Source organism: Tetrao urogallus (genome assembly GCF_951394365.1).
Source record: "Tetrao urogallus genome assembly, chromosome: 1".
NCBI classification, from domain to species: Eukaryota; Metazoa; Chordata; class Aves; order Galliformes; family Phasianidae; genus Tetrao; species Tetrao urogallus.
Window position 1 is genome coordinate 92,153,813 of NC_136813.1, and position 15,387 is coordinate 92,169,199.

Consider the following 15,387-nt stretch of genomic DNA (forward strand, 5'->3'; position numbering starts at 1 on the left):
CACTCCAAGGAGAGCTGACTCAACCACTTTGGATTTGAGCTGTCACTGCAAAGACAGCTGACTCAACCACTTTGAAACCATTGAAAAGGGGCCATCATCGCCATGGTCGTGCGTCGCCGTCGTCCTCAATAGAACAACTCTGCCCGACGACTCACCGCTACTGAGGATCAAAGACGGAACTACGAACCTCGCTGGATCCATGGTGGTGACTATGTCCCTCTTGCTGCCTCTAAAGACTCCTGGCTTCTTCTCTTCTGTCTTTTCTATCGCCCTCCTTCCCTTCCCCATTACCCTAATCATAATAGTGTCCGTCCTCCCCTTCCCCATTTCCCTGATTGAGATTTGTAATAAACTGGTCGGACCAACATTTGAACCGTTGCTTCTTAATCTCACGCCGGGTATATAGATTATGAAAGAACCTCCTCTCCCTCCTATAACTTGGAGCGAGACATATTGGCACCTACCTTCCTACCTCCACTTGTGCGACTGGCATTTCTAAACAACTCCTGTTCAAACTGAGCATTTTCCTGTGGAAAGTTAGAAGAAATACAAGTATGTACCGTAGCTGACAAAGTCCCAGCAGATGCTAGAAGAGATCACTCAAAACACTACTTTGTCATGTGAGATTTCATTTGTGAGCTGAGCCAGCAAAGCAAGGACTTTCCTGACAACAAAGGCAGTTGCATCTCCATTTGTAAACCACATATTCAGAATGGTAATTCTGTGCTTGTCTGAGTGTGATTTCACTAATTCTGTTTATCAAAAATGTAATTAACTTCTATCCTGAAAAAGTCAGCGTCATGCTGAGGAGAAAAAAGTCAGTATGCCTTTAGAGACAAAAATGGCCTATTGTTGTTTATCTGGTAAAAGTCAAATCACCTGAAAGAGTTGATAAATATGATATACTTGAGAAGTTTGGATAATACATTCCGTCTTTGGAAGTCAAATAAAGATTATGGTCAATTTAATGAGTGAAGAGTTTGGGAATTTATAATTTATAAATGACAAATTCTGATGGTACAGCAGCAAGCCAGCCCAGTCTACGAGCTACTGAATGCTTCCTGGAGAAACTGCCTATTTCCTATCCTCATTTTTCATGAAATTCATCATGTTCTGTAGTGGTCAAAAAGATTAGTAATACTCTTCACTGAACTAGCTTTCATTGTAGGTGTTTTAGGTGCTTCACCATCCTGTTTTACAATCTGGCCACGAGCAACTAACTTCCATAGACACAGAACTGTTCAAGAAAAAGAATGGATTGCCCTAAAAGGGATATTCCAGAAACAGCTGAATCTGAAAAATGCCATCCCTTTCTATATTCCAGATCTTGTCCCAGGAAAAGTCTGATTCAAAGTGTAGTTGGCTAAATGAGAAACTGACTTCTGCCACAAGATCATTTCAAACTCTCAGGCTTTCTCATTGTAGAAATTAAAATGCGCAGAGCTCTTATATTTTGTTGTTGAAAGACAGCATTTGATGGTGTACTTTCTCCTCCACATTAGTTCAGTTAGACAGTAAAAACCAAAACTGATGTGACTTCAGGTCTCTAGCAGATCGTCAACTACCATCAGTAATAGAAATTATAACCTCTGTCTACTGTTGCGTATGGAGAGGTAAAATGATGTTTTAATACAATGAACGCTAATATTGGCAGGTAATGGAGAAGTCAAGCTCATAAAGGTGCCAGGAAGGTGGTGAAAAGTTTAGAAACTCCAACGATAGTTGAATGGCATGGCTTGAGGATATGTCTGGCCACTGGCACTCATTTAGATGCAAGCATCACACAGCCATAAGAGAATGAACATTGATCGTTACATAAGTTGAAATAATGTATCAGTGATTTTATTAATCTCTTCTCCCACTGATCTACGCTAAAAGAACTGAGTACTGAGTGTAAAAGAACAGAGACTCGGGGTGGGAGAAAATGTCAGTCATTCTGGGGACTCATTGTAATAAAGCAACGTTTTCTTGGACATCCAATGCATATGTGAGCAGCTTGCTCTTTAAGCATGTGCCTTCCTTGACCTGCGGTAAGCAGGCTAGGAGGGAAAAGTGGTAAAATAATGATTAAAAGCTTTGAGAAATACATGCCATAAAATGCACGGGAACAATAAACTCCTAAACAACATTAACAACCAAAAACCCATTATCTCCTCAAGCACTAATATTGTCCTAAACAACTTAAAAGTAGTAGTAACAACACACTCAAGAAAGGCAAAATCACACTTAGGTGAATTAGGCACTAATACCACCTTCTTGCACAGGATGCAAGCATATAGCAGTCCCTGAAAATACCAGTCTCTGTAACAATTTTCTTGGAAACTGACAGAAAGTTAAAATGGCCCATGTGGAATCGCCCAACTGCATGTTGGCATCAAAAGAGCTTGGCCAGCACATCGAGGTGGGAGGTGATCCTCCCCCTCTACTCTGCACTGGTGAGGCCACATTTACACTGCTGTGCCCAGTTCTGGGCACCTCAATTCAGTTAAGTTAAAAGACAGGGACCTCCTAGAAGGAGTCCAGCAGACGACGACCACAAGGATGACTGGGGGCCTCCCATGTGAGGAAAGGCTGAGTAACTGTGCTCCGTTCAGCCTGGCATAAAGGACACGGAGAGGGGATCTGGTAAATATTTATAGCTATCTAGAGGAAGGTGGGAGGCAAATGGGTGAGACCAGGCTCTTCTTGAGGGTGTGTAGCAAGAGCACAAGGAGTAACGGCCTAAAACTTTCTGGCATTTATTCTGGCATTTATTGAATTTTAATAAATGATACAATTTTTTTTAGCACTTCCCTCCCATCCCCTTCCTCCCCATTCCCTTCCCTTCCCTCTTCACTTTGCTTCGCTTCTCTCTTTGCTTCGCTTTGCTTCACACTTCGCTTCGCTTCGCTTCTCTTCGCTACGCTTCGCCTCGCCTCGCCCTCTGCTCTCCACCTCCTCCTCCTCCTCCTCCTCCTCCTCCTCCTCCTCCTCCTCCTCCTCCTCCTCCTCCTCCTCCTCCTCCTCCTCTTTGTCTTTCTCTTCGTTCTTCTACCGGCTCCAGCGTTGAAGGCAAAACTCTCTTATTCTTTTCCACGTCTCACTAGAAAAAGGAGAGTCTCCAGTTGTGACTTGTGACCTCAAACAGACTCAAAGCTGCCTCCTCCCTGGATTCCTCTGGCAGAGGCCAGCTACAACTGTGACCTCAGGCACAGCAAAGGCGGGAGTGCCAGTACCTGTCTGTTGGCCCAAGCGGCCGGGAGAAGTTGCTCATCACGGCCTCTGTGTGACAGCGGGTGAGGATGACCACCGCCTGGCACAGGAAGGGCAGGAACGTGCTCTGCTGCGCAAACGATGTGATGCTGCGCAGGATGTAGAGGGTCGGTGGCACCTGAAAGAAGAAGGGGAGAAAGAATGACTTGCTGCATCCTGGACCTGGCCTGCACCCTGCAGGGCCTAACCACGTGCAATAGTCAGCAAAAGTCCAAGACACGTGGGAGAAAGTCTCTTACGTTCCAACTGATGTCCTTCCCGTGCATCTGCAGGAAGGTGGTCATCCACTTCCCACACGCACGCACGCGCACTCCGTTGGCTTTCCGGATCGTCTCCTTGATGGCCGCCATGAAGTCAACGGTGCGTTCGATGGGGAAGTTTCTGCACACAATCTGCCGAGAAAGGAGAAGCGGGAGAGATCCCATCACTGCTCTGCTGCAGCTCTTCCAAACACCAAGCAGTCTTGAGGGCATTCTTAGCTCAGCGGCTTGCCGCTCATTCAGGCGGCAATCACAGCGCTCCTGCTGTCTGTACCCTGCTGTTTATACGGAAGGCGGTTGAGCCTTCTCCCAGCTTCTGCACCCATGGTGTTTGCTTACATGCAAAGCCTACCTCCCAGCAGCCACAGTCACCCATGCACACAAACACACACACACAAACACACGTCATGGCATCAGCTCCTTGCACTGGGTGCCTGAAGGCCAGACATAGCTCAGAGCCTCCTGCTACTTGCTGAGAAAAGCAGTCTCAGGGTGACAGCTCATTTTGGAAATGGTGTGAGAGGCTGGGGGCAGCATAGGGCCATGCAGAATTCTACGGACAGAGATCCCACCACCCCTTTTTGGGTCCACTTACTCTTGCCATTTTGGACGTGGTCTGGAGCTGAGAGGCGATGCTGCAGGCATGCAGCCCCTCGCACAGGCCCTTGATGTCACCCGTCTCAATGACTGTGTTGACTGCTTTGGCTGGAAAGAGCACAGGGAGAAAAGGGAAGTCATGCTTCTGGAAATAGGACCGCTTTCCACGGTGGAGAGACAGAGGACAGGATGGGGACAAGAGGAGAACCGTGCACGGTGCCTCTCCCTCCTGTCAAGAGGGCCCAGCCCGTGGGGCTCTGGGAGTGCTACGGAGGAGGGCAGAGGGCTGGAGCACGCCTGCTCTACTCACCTTGGATTCGCAGAAGGGAGGTCAGGCAGGTGACGGCCAGCTGGCGGGATGCGGGCATGGGGTCACACGTCAGAGGTGCCAGCAATCCCACCAAGGAGCCAAAGTGCTCACAGGCATCTCCTCTCTGCAGGGGTGAGAGGCAGGAACAAAGCTGTAGACGGCCCCAGCTCTCCCCAGCTTCTCCCATCTGTGCCTTCCCCACGCCGTGACACAGCATGCACAGCTGGGCGGAGCTCACCTTCCAGCTCGGGGGCACCGGGGAGGGAGCAGGGGGCATGCGGTGGGGCCCTTTACTCACTTGAAGCTCTTCACAAACAGCCAGCAGCTGGGAGCAGGTCTGCAGGGCCCTCTTGCGCTCCCACACATTGGTTGATGTCATAGATTTCTGCAGGACCTGGGGTAGAGCATCTGTCTCACTGAGGACGTCTTTTCCTTCCCTTCCTGCCACCCCTCTCCCTGTCCCTCCTTTCCCAGCACTTTCCCTCAAGGCCTCCCGCCTCACTGAGCACCGGCACTGCTGCTCCCGCAGCACATACTCACGTGGACTATGTTCTGAAAGAAGCCACCGCTGGGCTCTGTCTCCAGCAGGACCACCATGAGCCGGCCCAGAGCTTTCAGTGATGTTTGCTGAAGCTGAAAGCAGAAGAGGGGAGTGACGTGTAGCATCACGGCTGCTGCCAGAGCAGAGGTTGTGTGTGCTGAGGTAGGGTTCCGACCGAGAGGTGGCCGGGAAAGTTACGGCAGGTTACCTGCAGGTACTGTGCTGCTTGCTGTGACTTCCTGATCTTCAGCATCATCTCTGCTGAAGGGTGTGTCACGATGTTCTTGCAGCACAGGACCAACATCTCACGCATGTCCTTGCTTTCAAAAGAGGGCTTCAGCTTGCTGAGAGGAGGAAAAAAGGAAGAGAAATCAGAAAGGGCCTCTACCAGTGCTCTCCAGACTGGTTCAGGCAACCTCTGAATTTCTCCTAATCAACAGCTACAAAGCCAATACCCCCAGCTCATGCTGCTGAGCACTGTCTTCAGTTCCAGCAGCGCCCACCTCCTCCCCAGCAGCAGTGAACCACCTCCCGCTCTGGAGGGAGGGAGACCCCAGCTCTCCCTTCTCTTCCCTGCCAGGCGACAGGAGCACCAGCGCCTTTCTCCCTGCCCCAAACCTCAACTTCGCTGGGCACAACAGCCCAGCCGTCTCTCCTGTAGATGGGGCTCCTCCCTCCCTGCCCCCTCCAGGCCCTCAGGAGCTACCCAAAATGGGGACCACTATCCTGACTTGCAACCTCAGTCCTTACCTCAACTGCTCCAGGGCCAGAACCACCTTCAGAGGCACTGGGGAGACAGGGATGCCCGAGTAGTACTTCTTCATCAGGTCCTGCAAGTCCCAGAGAGACAGTGTCAAAGAGGGCAAGGGGCACACAAGAGCTGTTCCACCCGGCCCCGAGACAGGCACAACTGCCACACACCAGCCCCATCACTTTCCCATGGAAGCACTGCAGGATGCAGCAGCTTGACAGCTGGTGCACCTAGCCCGCTGCCCAGCCCCTGCCTGCCAGCACCCAAGGTCCCCACCAGCTGGAGACGTGTGGCTGCTGGACACCCGTATGCCCCCAGGGAAGCAAGCCTTGTGGCGCAGCCCAGAACTCCTCTGCAGACAGCCCTGTCTCTAGGCACTCACCATCAGGATCTCCAGCAGCTTGCTCTTCAAGGAGCGGTTAAAGCTTGCAGAATCACCCACGGCTTGGAAGGCAGAGCTGCAGTCGGTGATGCTCTGCAGCAGCGCAAGGTTGTTCTGCAAGTCCTGAGGAGCAAGAGAGAAGAACATGCTTTGAACTGCGGGAAGGGACAAGGGCTGCAAGGGGGACACGTGGAGACAACACTAAGGGAAGGGCTTGGATCTTCATGTGGACACAAACCCTTCCCCGAGGGACCTTTGCAAAGGGAAGGCCCATCTCAGCATCCCCCCATGTGGAGGGGCTGCAGCTGGGCGCTCAGACACCCTGGCTTGCTTTGAGCCCTTACCCGGCAGCTGCAGCTGTAGAGCATCAGGATGTTGCCCACGATGTCTCCCTCCAGGTGGGCGAGCAGCTGTTCCTTGGAGGCACACAGTGCCACGCTGCCGTGGGCGAGCATGAGAGCGCTGCGTGTGGCATGAGCTCTCGTGCTGTCCAGCTCCATCTGTGTGGGAAGAAATGCCTTGAGACACTCGCTAACGGCCCCCAGTGCCCCGCGATGCACCTGGGCTCCCAAGGCAGGAGCTGCAGGGAAAACAAGGCCGAAGAATGCCAAGGTGGAAACCCGTAACGCTTTACCTTCTTGCGCCTGGAAATCCTGGCATTGCGGCCTTTGCACAGCCTGGACGCAAACATGGTGAGCGTGGCCAGGACTGTGTGGAAGTTGTTCTCAGCAGCATGGCTGAGAAGAGAGATGATTCCCTGCACAAAAGAACAAGGGGCCGTTGGCACAGGCCTGAATCTACAGGTCCTCTCCTGAGCAAAACGGCAGCAGTGCAGAGGTTGAAAGGCCCGGAGCAGGGCCAGGAGAAACCCTCTGCCCCAGGGCCACAGCAGGGATGCTTGCAGGAGCTGGAGGAGAGGAGAGCTCACCTGGGCCTCACATGGTTCCTCCGCGTTTGCCTCCTCCAGGTGCTGCAGCAGCTTCTCCTGGACGTGGAGGACTCCCTTGCAGGATCCCAGCACTGTGCCCAGAGCCTTGTACAGGAACGACTGCATGGGAAGGGAAGGAAGAAGCTGAGATGTGGCAGCAGCTTAACCTGCTGGGGGAGGGCCAGGTGGGGAGGACCCACGCCCCCTGGGAGTCTCTGAGAGCAGCTGCAGGGCCGAGCTTTAGCCATCCCCGGGCAGATTGCAGGGAAAGGCCCTCTGGGGGGCACAGACTGGGAGGGAAGCAGCATCAGCATCCCGCGTGGGCAGAGCACCAGCTGCAGCCCCAGCCCCAGCTGGACACCTGCAGCTGCACCGCTGGGTAGAGCCGGGGGGAACTCACCTTTTCTGCAGAGCTGCTGGCAGAGCTGCTCAGTCGCCGGCTCAGCTCACTGCTCAGGGCCTCGGCCCACGCCTCATCATCTACGGTGTCCACTGACGCCCTCAGGAACTGTTGGGGAACAGGAGAAGACAATGTTCCCTTGCCCTTTGCCTCTTCCCTCACTCCCAAGTTGCTGCAGCCCTCTGGGGAGAGGTGCCTGGAAGAACAGTCCCTCTCCCAGCTCCCCCAGCGTTCCCTCCATTAAAGCCAGCTGCCCTCTTCTCCTAAGACCCCCCGCGGCTTGGCACAGCGCGGAAGAGGCAGCGCCACAAAGGCGTGCGGCCGCTCCGCAGCAGCGCTTGAGAGGCTGTTCCTGCCCCACAGTGGCTCACATGGGAGCGGGGCTACTTGGGGCAGGCAAGCACTCCTCTGCACCGCGCCTCCCGGCAATGCTGTACCTTTAGCAGACGGCGCTCAAACTCGGCAGTGTCCGGGAAGCTCTCATTTCTCCCTGCACAGCAATGGGAAGAAAAAGACCCTGACTTGGGATCAAGGCACAGAAGAAGAGCTGCTGCAAACCTGGCTTGGCCTGGGCACTTGACACAGCCAAGCTGGGACCCACGCCTCCTCCACAGTGACCTGTCCCTCCCCACAAACACTGTCCCCGCAGGAACACGGAACTAACTGCTCCAAGGCTGCTGTCTGAGGGGATGTGAAGGGTCCATCCCTGTCCTGGAATGGGCAGATCCCCAGGGGCATAGGTCCCTGGGCCTCAGAGCTGACTCGCAGGAATGGAGACAGCGCAGCACTGGGCTGCAGGGCACAGTGCTTCCCCTCTGCCACTGCAGAGCTGCATTTTCACTCACCCCCCTTCCCAGCCTCCGCCTCTTCCTCCCCACCAGTACTTTACCTTCAAGGCACTGCAGCAGCAGGGGGATCTCAGCAGCCCACGTGGCCCCCACAGCTCTGTGGAACCTGCTGTGGAGGTTTTTCATCAGCAGTAAGGCAGCGGCTTGGAGTTTGCTGCCTGCAACAGGGCTGCCTGCCACCACCTGAGTGAGAGCAACGAGAAGCAGGGTCACTTCTGCAGCAAGAGCAGCTGCTTCCCCCCAAAAAGGAAGCAACTTGGCTCTGCCCTGGCAGGCAAGGAGCAGCCAACAGCTTTGCCCATGGCCATGCTGCTCCCTCCTGGGTGCTCGTGGCACCGGCCTCTGGAGCATGTACTCACCAGCAGTCGTGCCAGCAGTATGTGGGGCGTCAGCAGTGGGCCTGCAAAGAGAAAAAAGTGCTGAGTAAGACTCCAAGACACTGCGTGCCCAGCCATGCGCACCTCCGCTGTCCCTTCTGGGTGCTACCACAGGTCAGCAGAGCTCACTGGGGGACTTTTTGCTCCTACCTTGAAACATGGAGCTGACAAAATGGGGATCCAGATGTTCTATCGGCCGTCCTGTCAGCTCCTCTCTCTCAGCCAGGGCACAGACACAGCGGGAGACTGGGATCAGCATACCCGTGTACTGCGCCGGCACCACAAACAACAGCAGCCGCGGCCACAGGAGCTGTAGGGAACGAGGCAGTTGAGCAGGTCAGCATTCCTGCCTCTGCTCACAGAGGAAGAGGACTCTGTGAATTTCCCCGAGTCCGCTGTGCTTCAGAGCACGTTGGAGGAGAGACCTGGGGTCTTGGAATGGGACGAGGAACACGTGGGGCAAGGGCAGGGAGAAGCAGCAGGGCAGAGCGTGACCTACTTTGGACATCCCTCTCACAGAGACGTCCAGTGATCCCAGGATGTCCGTGCACAGCTCCTGGAGAGCTCCTTCTTCCTGGGCTTCCTGGGCAGAAAGGTGTCCGGATGCCTGCACAACAGTTGTAATGAACCACTGGTTACGCTCAGTTCTCAGGAGCCTCTCGGGAGGCTTAGGTGTGGCCCCAGCGGTGCTTCTGTGCCACCCTCCGAGCAGCACGGGTCTTCCAAAAGAAGATGCTGCCCACTGTCCTTACCCTTCTTGCCGTGGTGCGGCTGAACTCCCTGAAGATGTGCCCCACCACATCCCAGGCTGAGCAGCTCCAGGCATTAGCACTGAACAGATCATTAATGAAATGCAGAACAGCCGTCCTCACCTGCCAGAGAACAATTGTGGGTGCGATTTTTCTGGTCAGAAGGCAAAGGGAAGCCACCTGCTCATCAGGGCAGCCCTTTGGGCACAAGCAGAGACAGCAAGAGCAGAGGAGAAGCTTTGGCTTCTGACACGAGGGCCAGGCCTTAGCACCAGGCTGTGCAATTTCCGTGCACAGCACAGGGACCTGCCCGCTCCACTCTGCCTGCTCTCCCCACAGGAGCCATCATGACCGTGTGGTCAATGCTCCAGCACCTCTCCAGTCACCCCAGCCCTGCCTGTGCTGGCAGCAGCATCACCACCCCAACAGCACTTTCCTTTCCCAAACCAGCTCACCCGGACGCTGGGGTCGCTGCACAGACGCTGCACAGCCTCGACGACCTGGGGCAGCTTCTGTGTCATCATGGGCTCTGCAAGAGATGCGCAGAAGCATGAGCGGAGCCACAGCGCAGATGGCAAAAGGGATCCCTGGCAGTCCCAAGGCGTGGTACTGACCAACCCGTGGTACTGACCGTCAGAGCGAGCCAGAGCACCCAGCAGACCCAGGGCTGCCACGCATCCAGGCTCCCAGTCATCGCCTAGCTGCGACTGCAGAAACAGGATGGTTTCCTCCGGGCAGATCCGGGCTGCAGGGAGGAAATCCCACACTGTATTAGCAGGCAACACACACCCATTCCTGAGGTTTGTGAGAGAGGTTTTGGTCAGGGCACCACCAAGCATGGCCAAGGCTCCTCTCCTTACCCTGCAGCATGATGCAGTGGGTCAGCTGTGCACGAGCAGCCTCGCTGTGCTGCTTGCTGTCATCATAGAGCTGTGGGAACAAGGTCCATTTGAGAAAATCACATCAGCACTGAGGATGGAAAAGACACCGTGCTGCCCGCTCTCGTCTCCCTGGGCACTCTCGGGAAGAGGACAGGCAGACAAAACCCAGCCCACCCCACAGCATCCCCGGGAGTACATGCACGGCTCTAGAGCAGCCTTGAGCATGCAGGAGCTAAGGCTGAGCCTCCTTATTCAGGGGATCGGGGCTTTGCAGTCCTCCTGAGACTTAGCCAAGAGGGAAACTGCTGTAGGCACAAGGATAGGCTCCCCTTACCTGGTAGAACACAGCGCTAGCGACATCCAGAAACTTGTCCCTTGGAATGACAGACTCAGTGCCGCCTAAGGCCTCCAGGAAGATAGTGAGGCTCTGCAAGAGAGCAGGAGAGGAAGAAAGGGATGTAGCCACATCTAGCCACTTGCGAGTGGAGAAACTGTTTCCCAATTGTTTCTCTGCAGGGAGAAGCTCCTGCACAGGCATTCCTGTTTATCCCCCACCACCCAGCAGCACAAAAGAGAGTCTCTCTGCTCTCAATCGAGCCGTGTTTGGGCATCATTTGCAGGCATTTCCCACCCAGCAGCCCACTTCTCCCCCATCAGATGCAACTGGCTGTGGTCCCCCCAGTTGTTAGCACAGAGCTCCTCAGGCACTCAGAGCCCCACCACCCAGGTGGTGGTGATGAAGCCTCCCATCCCCAGGAGATGAGCCCCTGTGACTCTTGGCTCCCTCCTGGCTCTCGTCCAGGCCATTCCTTCTTTGACTGAAGAGCTCAGAAAGCCTCAGACCTCCCTTGAACACCCATCCCTTCTTTCTCCAAGGGCTCCCCACCTCCTCCCTGCATCCCCCTGACCCCTCGTGGCACTTGCACGGGCCCCACGTCCACCCTGAGCCCTGCACAACAACTCACCTTGGCCACCCTGCAGGTGTCTTGGATCTCCTGACACGGGTGAACGAGCCAGAGGAGCTGCTCCCAGACGTGCTCTTGGTGCTGCTCCTCTTGCAGGAGAACATCCAACATGGCAGCCACAGCCCCAAGGACGGCCTGTTTGTCCTGGAGAGGATGGCAGAGGCCCAGCATCAAAGACTGAAGGTCTGCCCTTCCTACACAGAGGGCTTTCCCTTTCCCTTCCCCTTCCCCACACCCCCACGCCCAGCAGGAGATGGGCTCGCTCTGGAGAGCAGGCAGCTTTTCCCCATACCCTCATCCCCGGCTCTTTTTGCCACAGTGCTGTGACATGCAGCTGCTCCCTGGCACAGAGCCACTTCAGGGCCCTTTGCAGAGCCAGCCCACTCCCTCTCATCACCCCTCAGCTCTCAGCCCACTGGGCACAGACAGAGCTGCCGACACGGGTGCCCCTGCTGCCATCCTGGGCTGGGAATGCAGCAGTGCTCACCTTTTCCTCCTGGCAGTCTTGCCAGTTCCACATCACGGAGAAGAGCAGCTCGTGAAGGTTCTCATAGATCTGCTCTTTCTCCATGGCAGGCCAGGGGCACTGCATTCCTGCGGACAAGTGAATCTTCACTCCATCCAGCCACTGTTTCACAACTGGAAAAACATAACAAAATACTTACACAATAACAGCAATATTTTTTTGAAAAAGGGAGTGAGAGAAAAGGGAGCCTGTGAGAGTCTGCAGCAGGGTGAGGTGCAAGGGCTGTCCTGAGGCCCCCTGCTCTGGGGCCGGCACTCACCAGCACAAGCGATGCGCAGGATCTGGCCACTCTTCACCTGGCCCACCACACTGCGCAGGCCTGCCAGCATCAGCCACACAAAGGGGATGCACTGTGGAGCTGTAGAGAGGAAGGAGAGGGCCACAGTCAGAGTCCTGGCAGCGAGGGAGGAGGGGCTGCAGCCCTGCATCCCCCAGCTCTACGCAGATCACACGCAGAGGGCAGAGACCCCTTTCCCGGTAGTTATAGGTGTCAGGAGGTTGAGGGTACTCTACCATAGGTGCCGAAGAGTTTGCTCAGGGTGATGAGCACAAACTCCTTGCACATGTCCCCCGTGGCCTTCAGGTGGCTCTGGAGCTCGGCCATCACCAAGGTGAAGTGCGTCCGAGCCAGAGCCACCAGGACATTGCTGGCAGCTGTCCTCACATTGCTGGTCACGCCCTGGAAGAGAGTCACTGGTGACACGCGGCACAGGAGACTGCCTGAGGCCCTTGGCAGAGCTAAGCCACCACCATCCGCCGGCAGAACACCAGCGTGGGCAGGCGGTTCCCTTTGCCTTTGGGAGTGAGCCCTCACCTGGGCTGCCGTCAGGTCCCGGGACACCTCTGCCAGCAGCCGGTTCACCACTCCGCACGGCGGGCGGCTGATGTCTTCGCACAGGGCGCTCTCCAGCTCACGGTACGCCTGCGCTCGGTCACCCTGGGGACAAGGATCAGTCACGCTCGCTTTGCCCGCTGCCACCCATCGCTCTGTGGATGTGCTGCCGGGCCTGGCGCCCACGGGGCCATGGCCCTGGGCCAGGAGGGCAAGGGTTGCTGGTCGGATGTCCCCAGCTCACCTCCTGATCTTGCAGGCGCCGAAGCAGTAAGGTCGCGGCGCAGGTAGGGACAGGGCTTGACACCCTGCTTCTCTCCCTGCGACACGTCCGTCTGGGCACGCAGCCCACACAAGCAAAGAGACCTGGAAGGAAAGAGCAGAGCAGCTGCCGCTGGTGTTGCTTGGAGCCAGGGCCGAGCACCCGGCCAGCTGTGGGAGGAACGCTCCTCCAGCCCCACAGCGCAGGGGTATGAGTGGTTGGCGGGGGCAGGGGAGGGAGCTTTCCCCTTGCTGGGGTGCTGGGGAAACCATGGTGGGCAGCTGCACTCGGCAGAGCAAGGACAGTGCTGCTGGCACGTCCTAAACAGACACTGGAGGCACACGTGTGCTCGGCAGCGTCACGGGGTGCAGAGAGGTGGAGGGACTCACCTCGAAGGGCTCTCAGCCTCTCCATGATAGCAGGATGCCTCCAGATAGACGCAAAGCTCTCTCTGGTTCCACTTCCTGCGGGTCCCACAAGCGGACTGAGCCACCGCTCCCACCACCCACAAGGGTGCATGAGGCAGCCACTGTGACACCACACTGCAGTGTCACCTCACAGAGAATGAATGACACGCCCCGGGCTGGGAACCAGACAGCGTGCAGGGCAACCCTGCAGGCCCTCAAACACAGCACGTTTGTGTGATGCAGTCGGCTCTGGGGTTCCGGTTCCATGCTGACGCAGGGAGTCACCTCAGCGGGTGATGGAGAGCCCCTGCCAGGGAGCAGCTGCTGGGCACCATTGCCTGGCATTGTCTTAGTGACTGGGGACTCCATGCCGGGAGGCACTGAGGCCCCCATCTGCTGCCCGACAACCTCTCCAGAGAGCTCTGCTGTCCACTAGGGGCACGTGTCAGAGCCATTAGAGAGACTCCACCGCACCTGATCAGACAAGAACTCCACCATCTGCTTACTGTCATTCAAGTAGGGTCATGGGAGGCTGCCACGAGGAAATGGCAGAATGTCAGAAAGAGACTTTGCATCCCATGGAAAGACACTAAAGGGATTGGGAGCAGCAGGAGTGTTCTCCTCTGTCCTTCTGACTGGAGGCTGGGTCCCAGAAGGAAGGAGGAGAATAGAGGTGGTAAATTATTGGCTGATTACTGGGATGGTGTTGGGATCAAGGTTTTGTGTACCTTGATCTTGGACAGGTGTGTGGGCATGAGATGGAGCACAACTGAGCAGTTGGGGCCAAAGTGAGAGAGCTTGTGAAATTGAAAGGGAGAGTCTCAGGGAAACAGTTCAAAATGGGCGAGAGAGTCTCCTGCTCCAGAGAAAAAACCTCCGATCTGAGAGAGATGCCCTCCGAATTGAGAAAGACTCCCTGCAATCCAAACTCCACAGTCTTCAATCTCAACAGCACACCCTCCAATCTGAGCTAGATACTGTCAGAATCGAACGAGACGGGCTCCAAACTGAGCTGGAGGATGAGAGCATTGGAACTGACCAACCTGATCAACCACAGGAGGCACCACAATTGATGTCCCTAACCCCCTCCAGAAATCTATTAGATATATTCCTGGTTTCCAAAACCGCCTCCAGCAAGTTTCATCCTTTATTAGAGACACCTCTCTCCCTCTGCTTGCTCTGTTTTCCCACTCACTCATTATCAGACATCTCTGCTCTACAAGTGCAAGGAGCACAAGTGACAATTTTTTCAGTACCAATGTTGATCAGAGACATGCAGCAGTCAGATAATGACTTTTGCCTTAAGACTTACCATCCACATACATCCACTACCATATATTCCCCAGACAAGAGCTACACGCTACAGCTTTCTTGTTATCTTGTGGATCTGTCAAGCACCAGCTTGGAAATAGGTCTAGGCCCTCACATACGTAATGCTTTAAGTCCTCCATACACATCTACACTTCCGAACGTACCTAACAGCATTCATATAAAAAGCCACTGGAATCACCAGAAGCAGTGGGTGAGGCTATTTCTTGTGTAATTCTATCGACTGGGAAAATAAAATCTGCATTATTTTGATCATTAAGACCTAACATTCTTTCTCTTCCTATTGTCCGCACACACAGAATGTAACTTGGCTGTGTACAGGGTTAGAAAATGAAGATGTCGTGCACTATAATTAATACTCCACACTGCACAAACTTCCAAATTACCGATCTGAAAAACAGCATACGTACATTTTTAATAACAGCACAACTGCTGACAATAAAGCACAGAAGACTGGTTTGTAAAGATTGTTCTCTGCTAGGTGACCAAGGAGAATTTCAAAAAAAAGGGGTGGAGATGCTCCCTTGTCTGTTGACTGCATAACCTACAAAATGTATTCCACCATATACAAGTTCTGGAGACCTATGAGAGACAGTTGTTGGAAGAAAAACTGAAGAGTATTCCCTTCTTGTTGGCAGCACACATTAAAAAACAAGATCTTGAAGAGCTGATAAAAGAAGCACTGCTTTCTTCAACTGATGGCATGAACCGTGAAAACAGTGTTCCTTGACTCAGCTATTCAAACTCATGTACAGTCTCTGAATATGAGAGACTTACGAGTGACACTGAC

At 54.7% G+C, this 15,387-nt stretch overlaps 1 protein-coding gene across 1 annotated transcript; it reads right to left on the bottom strand.

The window, feature by feature from the left end:
* Window positions 1-3,184: 3,184 nt before the first annotated feature.
* On the bottom strand, window positions 3,185-13,275 carry LOC306958102 (maestro heat-like repeat-containing protein family member 2B; the record flags this gene model as incomplete). The annotated part of the gene is made up of 30 exons (XM_079549517.1): window positions 3,185-3,370; window positions 3,492-3,644; window positions 4,108-4,217; window positions 4,420-4,543; window positions 4,718-4,804; window positions 4,960-5,052; window positions 5,169-5,304; window positions 5,711-5,790; window positions 6,094-6,216; window positions 6,438-6,593; window positions 6,728-6,850; window positions 7,022-7,141; window positions 7,422-7,529; window positions 7,859-7,911; window positions 8,311-8,452; window positions 8,629-8,669; window positions 8,797-8,956; window positions 9,146-9,253; window positions 9,399-9,518; window positions 9,851-9,924; window positions 10,027-10,140; window positions 10,256-10,325; window positions 10,611-10,703; window positions 11,242-11,385; window positions 11,729-11,880; window positions 12,027-12,125; window positions 12,281-12,446; window positions 12,582-12,704; window positions 12,844-12,965; window positions 13,251-13,275. The coding sequence occupies 30 exons, from the start codon at window positions 13,273-13,275 to the stop codon at window positions 3,185-3,187; spliced, it is 3,405 nt and encodes a 1,134-aa protein (XP_079405643.1).
* Between the last annotated feature and the right edge of the window lie 2,112 nt (window positions 13,276-15,387).